At 39.0% G+C, this 19982-nt stretch overlaps 2 protein-coding genes and 1 long non-coding RNA gene across 3 annotated transcripts; 1 reads left to right on the top strand and 2 right to left on the bottom strand.

Annotated features, from left to right (window-relative positions):
* Positions 1–199: 199 nt before the first annotated feature.
* Positions 200–19244, bottom strand: LOC102797120 (leukocyte elastase inhibitor-like). Its single transcript, XM_087845946.1, has 10 exons — positions 19188–19244; positions 18370–18551; positions 16103–16279; positions 15469–15609; positions 14512–14629; positions 1618–1760; positions 1160–1237; positions 913–1002; positions 656–836; positions 200–528 (listed from the first exon to the last, which is right to left on the bottom strand). The coding sequence occupies exons 2-10, from the start codon at positions 18544–18546 to the stop codon at positions 302–304; spliced, it is 1332 nt and encodes a 443-aa protein (XP_087702072.1). The 5' UTR covers positions 18547–18551; positions 19188–19244; the 3' UTR covers positions 200–301.
* LOC148101220 (uncharacterized) lies at positions 5670–7863 on the top strand. Its single transcript, XM_087845945.1, has 4 exons — positions 5670–6175; positions 6317–6568; positions 7145–7234; positions 7405–7863. The coding sequence occupies exons 1-4, from the start codon at positions 6046–6048 to the stop codon at positions 7662–7664; spliced, it is 732 nt and encodes a 243-aa protein (XP_087702071.1). The 5' UTR covers positions 5670–6045; the 3' UTR covers positions 7665–7863.
* Positions 8341–9609, bottom strand: LOC148101219 (uncharacterized). The gene is made up of 2 exons (XR_015719606.1): positions 9106–9609; positions 8341–8572 (listed from the first exon to the last, which is right to left on the bottom strand). It is a non-coding gene; the product is annotated as an uncharacterized LOC148101219 (long non-coding RNA).
* Positions 19245–19982: the final 738 nt, after the last annotated feature.

Here is a 19982-nt window from a genome sequence, read left to right as displayed (position 1 = left end):
CCTAAACTCTTGTGTAGGGCCTCTTTCCATGTTGTACCATTCATGTTAAAAAGTCCTGGTAACAAGAGACAGAGGTGACTTGATATATTACAGTTACTTCCCAATTTACAGAAATTATGTGACTTCTGACATTTTCCTAGCAGGAAATGTGCTACTGTGGGACACTGAAAGAATAAACAGCAAGGCACGTTTTGTTTTAATAACTTTTCTTTACTTCATTTGTATGAACTAGGTTTACCTTACAAAATCTTATACTGTATATAATGTTTTATGTTTAATTCATGTCAATGTCAGCTCGTGTTTACTCGGGTGAGCAGTACCGGCCCACAAAGAGAATGCTCTTGGTGGGTTTATGTCGGATGAAGAAGATGAAGGGGTGGTCGGCAACAAACTCAACGGGAATCGTTATAGAGCGGACTTCCATGTCAACCCCAGTGGCAGCAGCAGCCTCAGTTCCTTCTTCATTTACATCCACGAAAGCCTTGTGGACAACTTTGGACACTATCAGGTCATTTGCTGGAGACATTCCTAGTAGATGAAGAGCCCAGAAATCAGTTATGTTTTTTTCTTTCACAGATGATGTTTTGCAGTTTTTGTGCTCTCAATATAACTGTATAATTGATTCAGTGTGTCTCATTGGTGCAATATTTCTCACCAGAGAAGTCTCTCTTGCAGATGTCAAAAGCGTTCTCCATTCCCATTTTGGTCAGGATTTTCTCCAAGTCATACTTCTCCTCCATCTTAAATCGAGGGAGCATGACATCAACCTCGTTGGGGCTCATCATGTCTGGGTGAGTCCAGTCCACAAAGTTCTGATAGGTCAGCTCCTTCTCCAGCTGTGCAGATACAGTGTCACTAGCTTGTCTGATTGAAACTGGACATTTCCTTAAAGTACTGGTAAGTGCATCTTACCTTTTCCAAGCCTGTGGTATCATCTTCTATGTCATTAGGCAGGAATATGAGCATGCTGAGGTCATTTCCTTTATACGGCATCTCAAGAATCTGTCCAGAAACATTGTTTTTATTTATTACTCCATCAAAGATGATCTGACTTCCTAATCTTGAAATATAGGCTGATATTTGTAAAAGAAAAACAGTCATAAAAGTTTTGGATCATGTTGGTGAAATCCTGTAATAAGCTGAAAGTGATGGATGTTACCTCGCAGTTGGCCTCAGGAATGGTCGCAAAAGGAAATTTACTTTTCTGCTGCATCATCTTCACCGGCTTAGTGTCGTTCTGAAAAATAGGGGAGACAAGAGAAATGTTTTTTGTGTTTAGTCCCAAAATGATCTCAAACATTTCTGTCATGGTTTAATTCCAGCCATTGAGTGGATTTGGATGTAGAGCACACGTCACAACACAATTTATTCTTGTTAGCCGAAATTTGTGATGTGCTGTTGTTTTAGATTTATTTGAGAACTTATTGGATATTACATGAATAATAAACTGCATTGCATAACTGCATAAAGCTGGAAAGTGATCATCCTAAAAGCACGATTTTATCCCCTCAGAGCTCCAGGCTTTATGTTTTCATTCAGCAAAATCCACAGCTCGTTTGTAGTATGACAGATCAAAGTATAACTGCACCATCCTATGCTGCCTTTCTGCATTGTTACCTTGTTCAGTCGAAACTGTGCATCAGCAGTCATCTCCTCCTTAAACTGCGTGTTCCAGCTGCCCTTGAAGTAAATGGCATTCACGAGAACCAGCTTCGTCAGGCTATCCACTGCATCCTGGCTTAGCAAGTCCTTGATTTTATCTGGTAAAAAGAATTTATGAAAACTATTAACTATTACCAAAGACGCACTAGTTACTGTACAACATCTTCAGCTATAAAATCAGAAAACAGGGCAACAGCAAAATGGTTTTGTTTTTTGTTTTTTAAAAAAAAAGGGGGGGGGGGGGGGGAGCTTTATGATCAGTATAACAGGGAACAAAAATTGTAGATGCTAAGCCTACGCTTGAAGCCACTGAGGTGGTTGTTAGCGGGGGTGACGCGATGCTTCTGGTATGCATGAATTAATTAAACAGTCCAATAACTCCAGCAGTACTTATCTTGTCCTTTTCGGTCTTTGTTCCAAACATTTTAAGATAAAAGCGCAGCGGTCACAAACTTTTTGCCTTCTTATGATTAACAACACACCTGACGCTGATTACGTGCGTCTACCTTAAATACCTTACATAAACCTACCATACAGAAACTTAAAAAGGTTACCTCTAGCGGCAACATAAGGTATCAACCCAAAAATGGCTCCTACAAAAATAATGTCTTTTTTCAATTGGGATTAAGATTGTCTCATTTCCAGCAGGTGGCACCACAGTCCTATAACCCTCATGGAAAGTCCTTGTATCCTATTATTATAGATGGTAGATTTATAAAAACAATGAATGAATTTCCTGCTGCACTTAAGATAATATAAAGATATAGAATCAATAGCAGCCGATCCTAAATGGGCCTGAAAAATAAAAATATGTTAAAGACACAAGCAGTGTTGGTCAAGTTACTTGAAAAAAGTAATCAGAAACTAATTACCGATTACTTCCCCAAAAAAGTAATGTGTTTTTGTGCTACACTCACTCTTTCAAATAGATGCAAGTAAAACGCAGCAGAAAATAAATAAAGTCAAAGACTAGCGGTCCTGTTGCTCTATTTTCACCTGTAAAGCAGGAGTCAGGCAGGCGGGGGTTTACCCTGGTGCAGGTGTGCCGCAGCGGTCAGTGGAAGGATACGGCAGCTTCTCTGTGAATTTCCCATTACGTTGTTGCGCACTCAGGGCCCTTTCTCAATTCTCAAGTACTCGAGTACGTACTCGCGTTCTCGGCGATTTGTACAATTGGAACACCAGCGTACTTGATGATGTCACAGGTCCGGAGTTTTTACTGCCGTCCTTAATTTAACTGTGAGTAATATGTTATGAAGCTTAACTTTAATCACAGCCAAACCGGTTTACTCAGGAACAAATAAAAAGCCGAAATAAGCCAAACATTAACATTTAGAAGTGATCCAAGTGACTTATATATCATGTTTAACCTCAGTAGTGAAATCTCTATTAATAAAAATAGTGTACATGTACATACGTGTACATACCTTAATAAAAACAAGCAGGTGAGATGTTAGAACGCTTTCATTTTTATTTTAGTGGACACTCAATACAATAGACAGCTACTGGGGTTTGGGGTTTGTTTAACCTGAGTAGCGAAAAGACCGCGGGGGGGTGGAAAACGATGTGCCGGGAGTCCGCTGTTCTCGCCGGCTGTAATAATCCTCGACCTCGCTGTCTGCTTTGGAGCTGGCGGGTCACAGACGTCTCCGAAAACGTCGGACCTCGTTTGGAAATATATGATATCTTGATAAACTGAGCAGATATTCGAAGTTTACACAGCTACATTCTCGCTTGAAAGTACGAGTACGTACCCGCCGAGAACGCGAGTACGTACTCGCGTACTTGAGAATTGAGAAAGGGCCTCGATATATGATCCATTGTTGATCTGTGCACAGCTGTTGTCACGAACGTCGCACTCACTTACGTCACTGTCACGAGACATTCTCGCAAAAAATCACGGTTTTAGTAACGCAGTAACGCAGCGTTCCTACGGGAAAGTAACGGTAATCTAATTACCGTTTTTGCAATAGTAATCCCTTACTTTACTCGTTACATGAAAAAAGTAATCAGATTACAGTAACGCGTTACAAGTAACGCGTTACTGCCCATCTCTGGACACAAGTGATCAAAGTAGAAGTACCCATCACATCACACATAATATAATAAGAATAGAAGAATTGGCCTGCTATTTACAGCAACATACTGCTGTGATGGTTCTATTAATAGCATGAAACCAAACCAAACCCAGAGATAATGCTGCTTAATACTGAATAGAAATTAGACTGGAAGAACTGGAAACAGAAAATAATGTGGACGGTGGACAATCCGGTAATAATGTCTCAACTGAACACAACACAACTGATCCCCAAGGATTTACAGTGGAGATCATTTAAAGTTACACACATACAGATAAAACTAGTTTACAACCTGACTAGTTTAACCTGAAACATTATAAGAAAGGGGGAAGCCTATCATTCAGTACTGTCTCCTAGAAATTATATCTACATATATCTCAATTATTTTCTAAAATATATGCTAATATATGATACATAATACATTTCCCTGATTTTGTTCAGAGGCATTAGTTAAAATATGAAGTGCTGAAGAGGGCTCGCATTCACTTGCTCACATCAAGAGCGTATGCTTACCTTCAATGTTCCCTCTAAGCTGCGCACGTGCGCAATTGCGCACTGCTGGCACGGTCTCTGCGCACAGAAAATCTGTGTTGCGCACAAAAAAATCTAACCTGAATTGAAATTAAAATTAATACTTTAACAATTCTGTTTTGCAGTGTTAGTCAGTAATTGACTGGCTGCTCCCGTATGGGATCAGAACGATGCCACCTTATCCCATAGTCCAGCCAATGATGTGATTTACATTCCTATATATGCAGCAAATCAACGTGGTTGACAGGCTATGACAGCGTCCTTATGTGCAGACACTAGTGATGGGATTTCCGGCTCTTTTTAGAGATCCGGTTCTTTCGGCTAGGCTAACTAAAAAGAGCCGGCTCCGAACTGGCTCTTCAGGTTGTTTTGTTGCTTTAATTATTTAATCATTAACAATAATATAAAATTATGCAGAAAAGGAATTACTAATGTATAAAAAAGTGGTTTTATTTATATATGTTTATATATGGCCCCTAGAGACAAAGCACGTTCAAACTCTAAAGCATATACAAACTCCAAAAAGCACGTACAAACTCCAAAACACATTTCTAGCGTTTACTGAACTTCCAAAACAGAGCTACCCAGATCACTTAAATTACACAATTGAAAGCATGTGTGTATTGTTTGTGTATTTATAGACAAGCACTCATATTTATTCAAATAATTTTTAAAAAAAGTTCATTTACCTGTTACTACCACACACCAAATCCGGTTGTTGATACTTCCTTGCTTGTGTAGCCACTAGGTAACAAAAAGCTCAACACTGCGCCCTAGCATCCTGGAGCACTTCTGTTGTCTTTTGTACATGCTTCTGAGTTTTTACGTGTTTTGGAGTTTTTTCGCGTTTTGGAGTTTGTACATGCTTAGGAGTTTGTACGTGTTTTGGAGTTTGTACGTGCTTTGTCTCTAAGGGCCACCATAAATATACTTTATTTATTCACTCCACATAAAATGTAATAAATAAATCATATAATACAAAAAACAACTATTTACATTTTAAACTTTTAACTATTTAAATTTTCAGCTTTTTCCTTTTAAAAAATTTTAACGTGAAACAACACAAAACACTGCAAACCACAACACAATTAAATATAAATTAAAATATTAAAACAAAAAGAAGATGCACATTCTCTGTCATATGGGCCTGCATGATTTCTGAATCCTTTATCATCTGCAACTGAAAATAGTGGATGATTACTATACCTTTCTAATGTGACTTGTTGTCCCTCTCTAACGCCCCTCCCCCCTCTGCCCAGCGCAAAGTACAGGCCGCGCATGCGCAGTTTAGCGGAGAGAGGGCGAGAGAGAGGGTGAGAGAAAGAAAAAAAAAAAACCCTCACGGCTCCCAATAAGGAGCCGGCTCGCGTCGTTCACGTCAAAGATCCGGCTCTAACGGTGTGTTCACACCGAACGCGATGGACGCGAATAGAGCGTCAGGTTTACATGTAAAGTCAATGGAAAAGCGCGATGACGCGCGATTGTGGGTCCCGCGAAAATTCGGAAGCAGATTTGCGTCGCGAAAACGCCAAAACGCGTGAAACGCGCGTCAGTGTAGCGCGTCTGGCGCGTTTGACTCGCGAATAAAACCACGCGCGTGAGTTTTTGTGTTGCATTTTGTGCATACGCGCGTTTCGCGTCTACCGCTCGAGTTGGAAAAAGCTGAACTCCAGCGTCAAATCGCGCCGCGACAACCAATCAGGAGCCTGGTGACGTGGCTCTGACCTAGGTCAAAGGGGCAGATCCAGCCAAAGCCCTTCATTCTTCATTCAGTATGGAGGAAAAGCTAATCAGAGCCGTGGCTAATCACCCGGAGTTATATGATGCTAGCTACTACTTTTACCGAGACAGGAATAAAAAGGACCTAGCTTGGAGACACATAAGTGAGGAGATCGGGCAACCTGGTAAGTTCATTCCTTCTTCTTTTTAATTTTCAGACTGACCCGATGTACCCGCGCAAAAGCTAGCAAGCCCGCCTACTGTCCCGCTATTTTCCCACTGATGTACAAATACCTTTCCGCTAACAAGATAATGCGTTTATTCAGAGGACATCTGCAGGAGAAAGTGGGAGAGCCTCAGGGACACTTATAATAAGGAGAAGAAGACAGAGAAGGAGAAGGGGAGTGGGTCTGCAGCAGGATCGGGGAGAAAATGGAAGTTCTTCGCGGTCATGGGGTTTCTGGACCCCTTCCTCACCCCGCGGGAGACAAGCGGTAATATGGTGCGGACCGTGGAGAACTTCTCCCCCGAGGACCAGGGACAGCCCGAAGAGGCAGCAGGGGAGTGTCAGTCAGAAGGTATGTTTACAATGAGTTAATGTAGGCAGTTAATTTATGCGTGTTGTCATACAGGAACATATTTTGTTTATTAATAAACAGTATACAGTAGTCCCGCTGTTCATCCGTCACTGCCTCGCCTTTTCGCTGATTTTATTTATTGCACCGTACAGCTTTCAACGATGCGCATTGCATTCTGCAGCCCAAATGACAAATCTCCTCCGTGTCGTGTCTCCTGCGCTTGCCAAACTTATCATGTTTGGTTTTGATAACCATCATGTCCAATAGAAAAAAACAGCACAAAAACACTCATAACTATGACCCTTATTCGGAAATACACACCTGCACCGGGAGCAAAAAAGGCGCACAAAAGTGGCGCCGCAGACGGAGAAAAAGCGCGGCATAATACTTTTACGTTTTAAAATCGACAAAGGTTTTCACTTTGAGAATCAACTTGTGAGAACTGTGACTACTGTTCATGTGCTGCAATAAATGAGAGACCACTGTATATAATAATAAGTATATAAGTATATAATAATATAATATTCTCTATGACTGTTGTTTTCAACCTGTTAACATCTAATATTGTCTTGATAGAGTCAAGTAATCATGCAGCAGAGTCCTCAACTGTCTCTTCTCCTGGCTCTCCAGTCCCTGGTCCCTCAGCTCCTGCTGCTGCACCCACAGGTATGAACATCAAGCACTGACAGCTTTTTACTCGCTTGAATTCCCTTGTGATCACCTTTACTAAATATCTACAACCAATCTGTTTATATCATGTTTTTTTCAATTTTGAAAATGAAAATCTAGTAGCAGCCTTCTCATTACTTTGTGTTGTTTTGTGCTGTGTTTTACAGGCCCACAGAGGAGGACAGCTCGAAGGCGGGCGAGGAACGGGTCCCAGGACGGTCCATCGGCGGTGGAGCTGGCCATCCTGGAGTCCCTAAAGAGGCCACGCCCGTCTCCAACAGAACATTTCCTCCTCGGCCTTGTTCCTGTTCTGGAGAGCATGCCGCCTCAGACACGAGAATTCGTGAAATTTCAAATTTATAAATTAGTTTTTGAAAACAGCACAGCTGTGTTAAATTTGGAAACATTGGACCCTAATGATCAGTAGTTTTCTGATGAGGCAGCAGCTCTCCAGGGCAGAAACAATGTTCTTATTTTTCTCCTCCTTCTCCCTGAGGCTCTTCCACTCCAAGCTGGGTCCTTTTTATTCCTGTCTCTCTGTAAATAGTTAAATTTCATATATTTATGATAAATGTTTTTGTTAATGAATTTATATATTTTTTCAAATAAACATTTATAATGACTAATGTCTCTGTTCTACTACACAGCAAATATTGGCACCCGACTTGACACAAGTAGAATTTATTTCATATTATACTAATGACAAAACATACTAATACAGTGGGATGCAAAAGTTTGGGCAACATTGTGAAAAGTAATTATTTTCCTGTACAAATTATTGGTTGTCACAATAAAAATAGTCAGTTAAATATATCATATAGGAGACACACACAGTGATATTTGAGAAGTGAAATGCAGTTTACAGAAAGTGTGCAATAACTGTTTAAATCAAGCAGGTGCATAAATTTGCGACACAAAAAAAGAGAAATGAAATAAATATTTAGTGTATATCAATGTGTGTGTCTCCTATATGATATATGTAACTGACATTTTTCATTGTAACTGCGATTCATACAGGAAAATAATGACTTTTAATAAGGTTGCCCAAACTTTTCCACCACACTGTATATAGGAACATAGTGAAGACAAGTTACTTAAGAGAGTAAAAAGAGGTTAGTTTATTTTGGAGTAGAGCTCCATTTATTAAGAAAAAATTAAAAGGACAGGAACACTCTTTAGAGGTTTGTGGGTGGCTCTTAAAAGAGCCGTTGTGGGGAAGTCACTCGGACTTCAAACAGGCTACTCCTTTGGTTGCTCCCTCCGCCGAGAAGTGAGCCATGAATTTCTCCCTCACCAGGACAGCCTCTCTGGAGGAGTTGTTTGCTGGCAAGGAACCTGGACAAAATTGTTTAAAATGAGTATTATGTGTACTGCAGTTACAAAATACATTATTGAAATTCCAAAATTACAAATTGCAAAACATAAATCTTACATAAAACCTTTTGTAATTATAAGGATAATTACATGATATATATTAGATATAATCTAAAACAGTCTGCGGGGATTATATACAAATATTCAACTATCCCAGAATTAAACCAGGTCTAAATAAAAAGGAGTGAGTATCACTACAAAGGTTAACTCAGTGGTCCTAATGCTACAGTTTGATATCAGCAAACACCGAGCGCATACATTGATATGACACCACAGACATGCTATCATTCAAACACTGATAACAGCATAAATCGAATTAAATCGGGACTTGATGAGACCTTCTGAGTATCACTAGAAATATTATAAACAGTCGTCTCCGTACCACATTCACTGTTAGCATAGCACATCCATGTTAGCAGTGTAAAAATGGATGGTTTAGCATGTATTAGCACAGGTATCAATAAAGGACTACCGTATTAAATACTTTTACTAACCTCAGGCAGATGGACAGGCGCTCTGCAGGTGGGATTGAGCGCCTGTAATTGGTGTCTAGGCGGGCGATTCTGGGACCGACCCGGGGAAGCAGGTCCTCAAACTGGCCGAGTGAAAGACGGTGATGTCGCTGGAATCGGCCGTCATCCAGGCGCAGCTCCTGGAGCAAATGGTGAAACTCACCAAACTGCTCACGCCTCTGGAGGACCTGATGGACCCAGGTACGGCGAGGGCGTCTTTTACGCCGCTGCTCTGCTCTCCACAGTACATAGAGAAGGGAGACTCTCTCTTCAAGCGCTAACTCGACAGCTGCCATCTTGCAAAGATACCGGTCTGGCACAACTTCCTCCCACATCCCTCCCACATTTCCGGTTCACGCGCGTCAAAATATGATATTTTGACGCGCGATGGATTTTTCTTGGACACGCGTTGAGGCGCGAATGTGCACGCGTCAAATTAGGGGCGTTTGGGGCGTTTTTGTTCGCGTCCATCGCGTTCGGTGTGAACACACCGTAAGAGCCATTTCGTTCGCGAACGACCAATCACTAGCCGACACCGGTGTTTTAGCTAGCAAAGCGGCGTGGCTGATGTGGAGTGAAGCCACGTTAATGACAACGTGTACAACCATTGGAGATGTGAGCAGGACAGACGGAACAACTGACGGAAAAAGTGTGGACTTTATATCAGTTTTTAAATTGTGTTGATCGGCCACGTAAAACCAGAGTTGTGATAAAAAATATCTGCAATGTTTGGTTGTCTTCTATGGAACGCCAGGACTGCCATAATGAATTAATTAAATACACCATTAAATAATTAATTAAATGTGTCAATAATTAATTAAAATGGGAAATAATTAATTAAATAAATAGTTATGACACATGTAACTAATTAATTATTGACACATTTAATTAATTATTTATGTATTTCACATTTTAATTAATTATTGACACATTTAATTAATTATTGACACATTTAATTAATTATTTATTGACACATTTAATTAATTATTTATGTATTTCACATTTTAATTAATTATTGACACATTTAATTAATTATTTAATGATATATTTATTTATTTCATTTTGGCAGTCCTGGCGCCTGGCTCTCATCATGAAATAATTTTATCTGTCAACCTCACCCATCAAACGCAGGGGGCAGGGTTAACGCTGCCCATGCAGCTTGTCTAACATTTGATTGGTTGCCGTGCAAAGTAAGTCAAAACAGGTCGATCCTAGATAATCGATTGCTTGTGTAGACTTGGGGCAGCCAGGTATCCCAGAATGCATTTCAAATCACAGGCAGCAATGTTGGTGGTGTAGTTTTAAAATACCCCGTTTTTCTGTCACCAACTACACTTTTAACAGTGTTTTAGCTGCGAATGTCGCGCTGTAATCTTCACATGTCGGGTCAGGTTGTCAACATAGAACATGTTTGCAAAGGTGCTCAGATGTTTTCAGAGATTTCAGTAGCTCTGCTAACAGTCAGCATGCAGAGTGCACCGAGGGGGTTACGTTAACCGGTTTGTTTACATATTCCACTCTCCGTGTTCCACGTGTTGCATTCGCAGATTCTCATTTTCACCGAACGATTGTCTCTTTCCACCTGGTCTTGTGTCTCTGTGCTTCTGTAACATAAAGAACGAGCTGACATTTTTCTCACGAAACCAGCGATCAGCTCAACAGGCCCTTAGTTTACCTGCATGCATCCTCCTCCTCACCTGTCAGCTGTTTAACACCTGCTGCTAATTCAAGAAACACGCCCACGTTACCTGGTGATAGTCACAGTTTAACTTGGCAGCCGGTGCTCGATATTACGCAACCTCAGCACATTTTTCTGCACAAGATAAGTAAATATAGTTTTTCCCGAGCGCAGAGCTGCTGGAGCTTGTTTCCCAACACAGCACTTTATAGGAGAACCCACTTTATCAGTGGCTGATGTCCAATCACCGGCACACAGCTTTGAAACCTCACCTGAGTTTTAGCTCTCAGTGGTTAAACGCTGAACTTAATTCACTCAGGTTCTGTCTGTCAGGTCACGTTTACTTCGCTGTTTTATTTACAACTGAGCAAATCGGTTTGGCTGAGGTTAAAGTTACGTTTCATAACTGCACCGTTTTACAGACGTTTAATGGTTCACTGGCACATGTGTTAGACTGAACCATTCGCTTTTCTTTATCTGGTGTGTTTTGGATTTAACAGTAAATTTTGAGATTAAACTGACTTTTAAAATGTTTTTATACAAAGAGGAAAGAGAAGGCGCATTTCCACCGAGAGGAGCAGAGTTTCCAACTACATGTTCATAATGCAGACTGCAACCTGGACAGAAATATTATATCATCTGTTTTTTAATAGTTATTCAACTGTATTCTAGGCACCAGCGATCTGTTAGAATTTTTAGAGTTTATTTAACTAAAAATAAATGAGGTTAACATATAATTTGTGTGATTTTTTTTTTCTCTCTCTCTCTCTTTTTATTCATTTATTTATTTTTTTGCTTTTTCGGTCATGTTATGTTTAACTGTCAAAGGTTTGTTACAAACTATGAAACACATGGTGCAGACTTCTGGATGTTAGAAGAAAACTAATACTGCTAATGAATTAGACTAAAGGCAGGAAGGTGTCCTTTAAAACTAAACATGTTAGTAGGACTTTACATCATAGTTTATGAAATAGCACGTGTATTTCAGTAATAGCCTACTGATTTCAGTGTAGTAGTGAACAGTCACACAGCTCACGTGGTCATCTGTGATACTCCTTAACTATAATTTATCCAGGTTAACTTCAGTTAACTCTGAGCGGCTGGATCGACGGAGGTCAGACAACAATTTTACATGTATGATCTTAAAACAGGACACAGCCATTATCCGTCCTGGCCTCATATCAAATGTGAACGCAGACTGAGTCTATGTTTGACGATTGCTTTATATCTAATCTTCCTCTCAAACATTTAAACAGTCTGCAGCTGAGGGAACACAAACTCAAATTGTCGGAACAGGTTTGCTCGTTTCTTGCGTTCATTTGGTAATTTATTAAATGTATAACTGTTATTCTAATCTCTTACGCTGATGAAAATGCAGAAAACACAGATCACGAACACCTGTTCAACCAATCACTTTCATTCCACTTTGATCTGCGACAAACTGACGGTTCATCTCTGTTACAGTGTTGTGTTAGACTGCTATATTTTTTGTTCTTTATGCTGTAGATTTTCACGTCTCTGGAATAGTTGGCAGTATTAAGGATGCTTTTCTGTAAAATCATATTGATATGACCCGTGAATTATTCGTAGATGACAGTTAGATTAGTCAGCTGGGAAACTCTGGGTTAACTCAGAGAGCTGAAGATATCGTGGATATGCTGACCTCGCTCTGTGGTGTACAGGTCCGTTTACCCTCATGATTAATATTCACAATAAAAATATTAGCCGAACATCATGAAGTCTGTATGTGTGTCATAGTTTCGAACAACCTTTGTACAGTTAAAGCCAGCAGTTACTACATGACGGAAACACCAACGTTATCTCTTTTATGTGTTTATACGCAGGTCACGCTGATTACTGAGCAAAAACCCAAAGATCAGCTGTTAATCGAATTTATTTGCTCTCTCTCCTCCTTAAACATGTTTTTAATGTTAGTTATAATTCAGAATTGGCGACTGAAACACGTAGGACACATAAGAACATCAGGAAATAAAACCCTGATAAATATAACCTCAGTAAAAGAAGTCCGTGTCAGCGGGGGTTATTACAGCTGTGTACCGGGGCCTGAGCTTTGTCGGTGGTAATAACAGCTCGATTGCTTGCGAGGCGAGCGGGTCTATCCACGCTTTGCCGTGAGACTGGGCAGACATCTCCGAAATCATCGAAGCACTTTTGCAAAGAGGCTGTATCTTGAGAAACCGACCAGACACATGAAGATTAAACCACTACATTCTCGGCTAAAAAAATATTAAAACTGTATTTGGTGACACACACAAACAGGGTTTTTCAAAGTTCAGTTCTGTTAGTTTCCACATGCTGGTTGTTGCGTGCTAAAAACAATGGCCACCAGGCCAAAGCAATGGTTTTGAGTCGATCAGCGTTAACCCCGCCCCCTGAGTTTGATGGGTGAGGTTGACAGATAAAATTATTTCATGATGAGAGCCAGGCGCCAGGACTGCCAAAATGAAATAAATAAATATATCATTAAATAATTAATTAAATGTGTCAATAATTAATTAAAATGTGAAATACATAAATAATTAATTAAATGTGTCAATAAATAATTAATTAAATGTGTCAATAATTAATTAAATGTGTCAATAATTAATTAAAATGTGAAATACATAAATAATTAATTAAATGTGTCAATAATTAATTAATTACATGTGTCATAACTATTTATTTAATTAATTATTTCCCATTTTAATTAATTATTGACACATTTAATTAATTATTTAATGGTGTATTTAATTAATTCATTATGGCAGTCCTGGCGTTCCATAGTCTTCCTGAATACTATTGTTGTTTAAATTTACTGCTGGAAGAAACGGTTAAAAATGGCGTTTTATAAGGAAAAGGCTCGAAAGCCTGTGAGCAAAAACAAACTCCACCCCACTTTCCTATTCGTCCAAAAAAGTACCATGTCGACCAATCAAAAAATGATATGGCAACGTGGCATCTAATTGTTAAGAAACGGGAGGAAGTTTTAGGAGTGACGGCGGTGTTTTGAGATGCTGAATGTTACAGGTGTTACAGCAGTGATACATCTCCTGTTGTCAGGCCTGCAGGTATCAGGCTGTTGTTCTCCTTTATCTCATAGTGGACAGGAATTATTTTTTGGAGTGGCACAAATAATTTGTGTGGCATCAAATTTGATGCAGAACAGCTGATTGTTCTGTAAATAGTTTGAAATGTTTGTTTAAAAACGCCTTGGCTGCATTTAAAAAAATAGCTGCAAAAAACTTTGTTTGCCAAACTGAGTAACTTTTTTTGAAGAAGTAACTATATAATTAATTGCCGAACATTGGTCTTTATATACTGTATTTGCAGACAGAGAGTTACAGGACTCTCTCACAGACCACAGACTCATAATACAAGTCAGAGCTTAAAAAAACAAGAAAGTTGCGTTTTCAAAATTGGAATTCAAGTTATTTTTCCTTCCAATAGTGTTAACATACTGCACAGGTCATGAACAAGTTTTTTTTTACATTTTCATTGTAAGTGGGCTAAAGCAGTTAATTAAAAGTAGTCTAACATAAATGTAAATGCTGTAATTTGATAATTTTAATAAACCATGAAACTTGGATGGATTAGATGCTGGCGTGACCACAGTGCACACGTCTAATGTCGCTCACAGTGGTCCAAGGGACCACTCAGGAAGTTTGTGTGTTCGCTCAGACACATGAAAAATTAGAGGGAACATTGCTTACCTTGTGTCTGCTTCTCCACCCAGCTGTTGATGTGGACCCTGGCCTCCTCTGCATTTCCTTTGAAGTCCACAGACTCGAGCTCAGCGTTGTAATGCTTTTTGGTGCCTTTTAAAAATTCCTGGAATTGTGAAAATAAGTCACTCGAAACAGATTCAACAAACTACGGAGACTTCAATCAAGTTCAGTCACTGTGTTAAAATATTTTCAGTCCTTTGGATGCAGTTGAAGCTTGAACTAACCAGTCAGCCTTTGTCTAATAAAAGATTAAAGCAAATAGCTTGTTGGATGCCGATTTAAGTAGCCAGCATAGAAAAATACAGTTTGTGGGTGAGCTGGTTTGTAACGTTTCGGTTCAGATGGCAGCAGTGTTTGCTGACAAATGTAAATTTTAGTATTTCTAAGTATTAATAAGATTACTGTTTTACTTCTTTATATATTTCTTTATACTATTTGCAAATATTTTAAAAGTTTAATCTGCTGTGATGACGGGAACACAAAGGAGAGAAATGGTGCCTTGTCTCTTGTTATGAACTGTAAATAAATAAAACTGTAAAATGATTATATTTAATTTTAGTTTTATCTGTTTAGTTCTATTTCTATTTTTTCAGTTTTACTGTTTTTGTGTTATTTATTTTTAATACAAATTTTTCTATTTTATTGCTGCGTTTTAACTGGAAATGCTCTATAAATGAAGACTTGTCTGTTTTTTTTTAATAGAACATATTCTTGTGAAATGTTTCCAGTAAATACAGTGAACTTGTGCTACCACTACTACTGACTAGATGTAGCCAACTTCATGGTATTAAATTAGCATTACAGTCCTAAACTTTGTGTAAGTGAAAATCCAGGGAGCAGGGAGAAACGTGCACGGCTTTGGTCTCATGACTTATAACAGGGTTCACTGCACAGGTTAGTCATTTATTGTAAGTCTAAGTAACAACAGGTTTCCTCTCACACCTCGAGAAACGTGCAAGACCGATCCCCGTAAAGTCTGTTGGCAAGACTGAGGGAGTATGGAGCATCAGCCTTGTTCAGATCAGTTAGTAGTTTGGCAAACTTGGCGTGGACATCGTCCTCATCGGTCTGGGGTTTCAGACACTGTGAACAGCCAGAGAAGACTTACGTGTTATAAAGCCACGATGAACAAAAGACAGATGAAAGACAGCTATTATGGCTTACATAACTCTGCATTGGCCTTTTTGAATGTATCAATGTTAGTTTATTTTCATTTGGTAATAGCTTTCTCATAACTAACATCCACTGAATGAGTGTATTCAAAGTCTTAAGGAACTGAAGTGCTCAGTAGTAATCTGTATTTACCAGGCCTCCTGCATCTTTTGGAAAGAATACAGAAAAAGGAAAAACAGACGAAATAAACGCTCAAATATGTTAAACATTTAGAACAGGTATGATTTTACGCTTTTGTTGACACTGAACTTTTCACCTGCTGCATTAATCTGCTTTCTACTAATTCTGTTTTAAGGTGTTAGCTATGTGTTGGATATATGTGGTGGGAAGTTTGGTGTGAGATACTCTGGAGCTAAAACCTTGAATTTCCCTGTCAGATCACAGTTATTCGCGTTGTTACCACCTTGCGCAGATAGCCCGGCAGTCTGGTTTGCTGCCGAATCTGCGTCTGCGTCTGCATCCGTGTCTGCATCAGGGTCTGCATTGGCGTCTGTAGCGACGACGACGACGTTTCTGACTGTGTTTGTGGCGGTTTCTCTTCTGCCGGCTTTGGTTTTTCAACTTCAGTAAAGCCGAGGACCTGTGAGGGAGAAATCACTGTTGACATTTTCATAGTTTGTTTGTGTGTGAATATGTGAATGCATACATGCATTACACATGTTATTTGGATATAAATATGTTTGAGCAGACATTCTGTGGTGACCTGCTTCCCTTTTGGAAATAAAAAAAATAAAACCACATGACAAAAAGTCTCAAATTTAAGGTTAAATAAATATGGCGGGTTATGGACACACATTTCACCTCTCCTCTATGTTATATATGGTAATGAAAGTATTCGGCAGCCTAGAAGCCATGCATGTACATATTCTGCACCAAACCAAAAACTCTCAGGTAGAAATACATTATTATATTCATACAGTATTGTACTGGACATTGACACATATTTAACAAGCCCCATGAGTGTCTTCAGGAACTTAAAAGCCATCTCTACTAGATTAAGATCATGTGATCACAGACTTGGCCATTGAAGAATATCCCATTTCTTGTCTTGAGAAACTCTCTGGTTTATTTTGCAACAGTTTTTAGTTTCTTTCCATTTGAACTGTGAAGCTTTGTCTAAATGGTTTAGCTGAATCACCATAATAGCTTATTATTGTAATATTGGGTTTCTGGGCTTTATTCTGTGTTAAAATATTAACTACTACTGTTATTAAAGCCACAAATTTTCTTCTGCTTTAATTTGCACTTTCAATATCTGCTTATATTCCACATATAATACTGATAGGAGCAAAACCAGCCTTTGTACACAAATCATGATGATGAAGAAAGGCGAAATCAATTCAAAGCTAAACAATAACCTGAAACGGGGAAAACTAGAAAGAAAACACAAAATATCCTAAACATAAAAGAAAAGAACATGGAGAAAATAAACATGAAAAACCTTTAAAAGTGGATGAGGCATGAAAGCGCACAGATTAAGTGCACACAGGAGGTGATCAGGGGAAGCGGAAACACACGGGGAAACAGCTGATTAAAATGAATATAATGATGCCACAGGGGAAGTGAAACTAAACACAATGAACATGGGACACCCGATCTCTTCAGAATAAAACAGGAAACATAACAGCATGGAGATATGACACGAACTTGACAACACAGGACATGCAGACAAGAAACACGACAAGTTAAGACACGCAGACTCAACATGACGAACCGACGAGGGAGACTTAAACAGAGAGGGTGATGAAACAAAGGGATCTAAGACACACTGAACTAAAACAGCAACCTAGGCAGAATGAGCTTAATTCATTAAGATAAGTAAACTTGTCGAAATGGTTGAAACTCATTTACCTTATAATGTTGAGTTGTTTATTCAGTACAATATATGTTATTAGTTCATCAAATTTTTTGCAATGCTAGGTCTAAATCTGACAAGTGGGATGGAACTACAGATAATATTAAAATATTCAAACAAGAATGTTGAGCTTAAAAATGGGACGTAGTGTAAAGCAGGGCAGGGTAAAGGCTGATCATTTTTGTCATTTACACGGTAAAAACGTAAAGGTTGAAAATGTATTATAGTTTAACAACTTTGGTTGAGAAGTTAACAATTATATTTTATGTTTGTCAATTTTTTGTCCATATCAACTTGTGTTTAAGTCACGAACACTGACAGGGGGAAAAAACCCTGCCTGGGCTTGTTCTTGTCTAATTCCAGTAGCTAATTGGGAACTTGTCCTGACTGAAATTCAAATTCACAGTCTCTTCTTTCCTGAACCTCAGCCAACACAAGCATTTCCTACCTGTTTTGCTGACACTGGGAAACCAAGTGAGTAATGAATGCCTGCACAGACACTTTCTCCTGTCACACCCAACTCTGCCTGCTGGGTTAAAAAATTTCCACTAGAAACCCTCCTCAAACCTTCCCATTATCCCCATTATAAAAATGTATTAAAATATATTTGTGATCTCCTATTATTATCTCCTTTCTATACATAATAACCTGCTTTTACTCTCCTTTAAATCCTTCATACATCACTGTACTGTGCACTCAGTTACCCAAACACCTGAAACCACACCTTCCTCTTTTTATCTTGATGAGACAGATTCACACACACCTCCCGTAATATTTGAAAGCAGATTGTATTTCACAACATGTGCATATTCTACCTCTGACATCTGTGTGGCTGTGCTGCCCCTCGCCCCCAGCATCAGCATGGCGAGGGCTGCAGAGACGCTGAGACCAGAGTAGAAGATATTTCCAGTGCTGTCCTCCTCACTCAACGTTTTGAGCATAGCCAGAGAGAAGGCAGTGCTAGCTTTGGATACAGGGACTGATGATGCCATTGTATCTAATAAAAAATAAAAAATAAAAAATATTAAACTGATATCATATACCAACGTGTTGATACAGGTTGCCACTTTTTTCTGCCACTATTTTTATATAGTAAGAAACAATCAAGCTTTTAATAAAGTTCAAAGACTTACAGCAAATGTATGCACAGCATTTAAACAACAGACACTTCTTTATAAATTCTGCATTTCTTTCTGGTTTCTTCCTGATGATGATCTATTTAAGGAATGTCCTCAAAAACCAACAATCCAGGAGCAATCTGTATGTTTTCCAGTGTGATGACGCAAAAGGCAAAGTGATAACAATGCAGCTTGGAGATAATCAAATTAATATTTTGCATCCAGGAAACTCTTTGGATCTCAGTCTGATCTATAATCTATGATCAATCCTTAAAAGTGCAGAGATGAGGCAGGGATGGGTCCTCATCAGTCAGGATCTAGCCCAGAAGCTGATGTCAAGGAGGATTTCAGAAGATAAGAAGGGTCACATTTGATTTGTTTCCCAATAAAAGAAACTTATGAAATGTTTATGATTCTCCATCAGAAACATGTAGAGAATAAGCTGAATAAAAAGGGAACATGTATAAAACACAAAATTTGCAACATTACCAAAGTTTTTGTCAATGTTCACTTACCTTTAAATGTCTGTTGATCCTGATAAACTGTATCAGAAGGTTTGAAAGAAGAGCTGTTAGTCGCGTAAAGTTTGACCGTTACCTTTCTCTGTTACCTTTCTTATCCTGACGCTCCAGTAACAATGAGGTACATCCTCTACTTACTGACATAAAATCTTCCTCTGACTCAAGGAATGATCCAGACTGTTTCAGTTAAATGACGCAGTTTTTGAGCCATCTCTGACACACCCAGGCTCATGAGAAATAATTGAGAGCTCACACCCATTAGTGAAACATGCACCCACCCTGATGGGTGCACATCTAGTGCCAATGGGTGTGTCTTGGACCCGTTTCCTCAAGTTACCCTGAAAAGAAAAAACTCATACAGAAAAGGGATGGATGGATAAATGTATGCTAAGAAGAAGACAAAGTGCAAGTAATAGTTGATAGTTTATTTAATAATCTTTAGAAGCAGCTCCATACAAATTGTTCTTTGTTTACGATGTTTATATGTGAGGTGTGTTTGAGATGCTGTGCAAATGAGTCACATTTTTCACATGCAGGAGTCTGTCTGGTGGGTAGGTGCGTGATGACCAATCATACAAAGAGATCATTACTAAAGAAGACATTAAAAGGGAATCTCTTTAAAATTTTCCTCGTTTAAATTAATCACAGAATGACTAATCCAAAAAAAAAAGAAGAAGAAAGACTGGAAGCGCTCCAGTAGATGCCATTTGAAAGGACTCTTTTGTCCATTTACACTGAAAATATTTGGATAATGTTTGATGTATTCTAAACCATATTTGCACACATTTT

Source organism: Neolamprologus brichardi, chromosome 9 (assembly GCF_056152115.1).
Source record: "Neolamprologus brichardi isolate AB-2024 chromosome 9, ASM5615211v1, whole genome shotgun sequence".
NCBI classification, from domain to species: domain Eukaryota; kingdom Metazoa; phylum Chordata; class Actinopteri; order Cichliformes; family Cichlidae; genus Neolamprologus; species Neolamprologus brichardi.
Note: the sequence above shows the minus strand (reverse complement) of the source record. Positions and strands in the feature narration are given on the sequence as shown.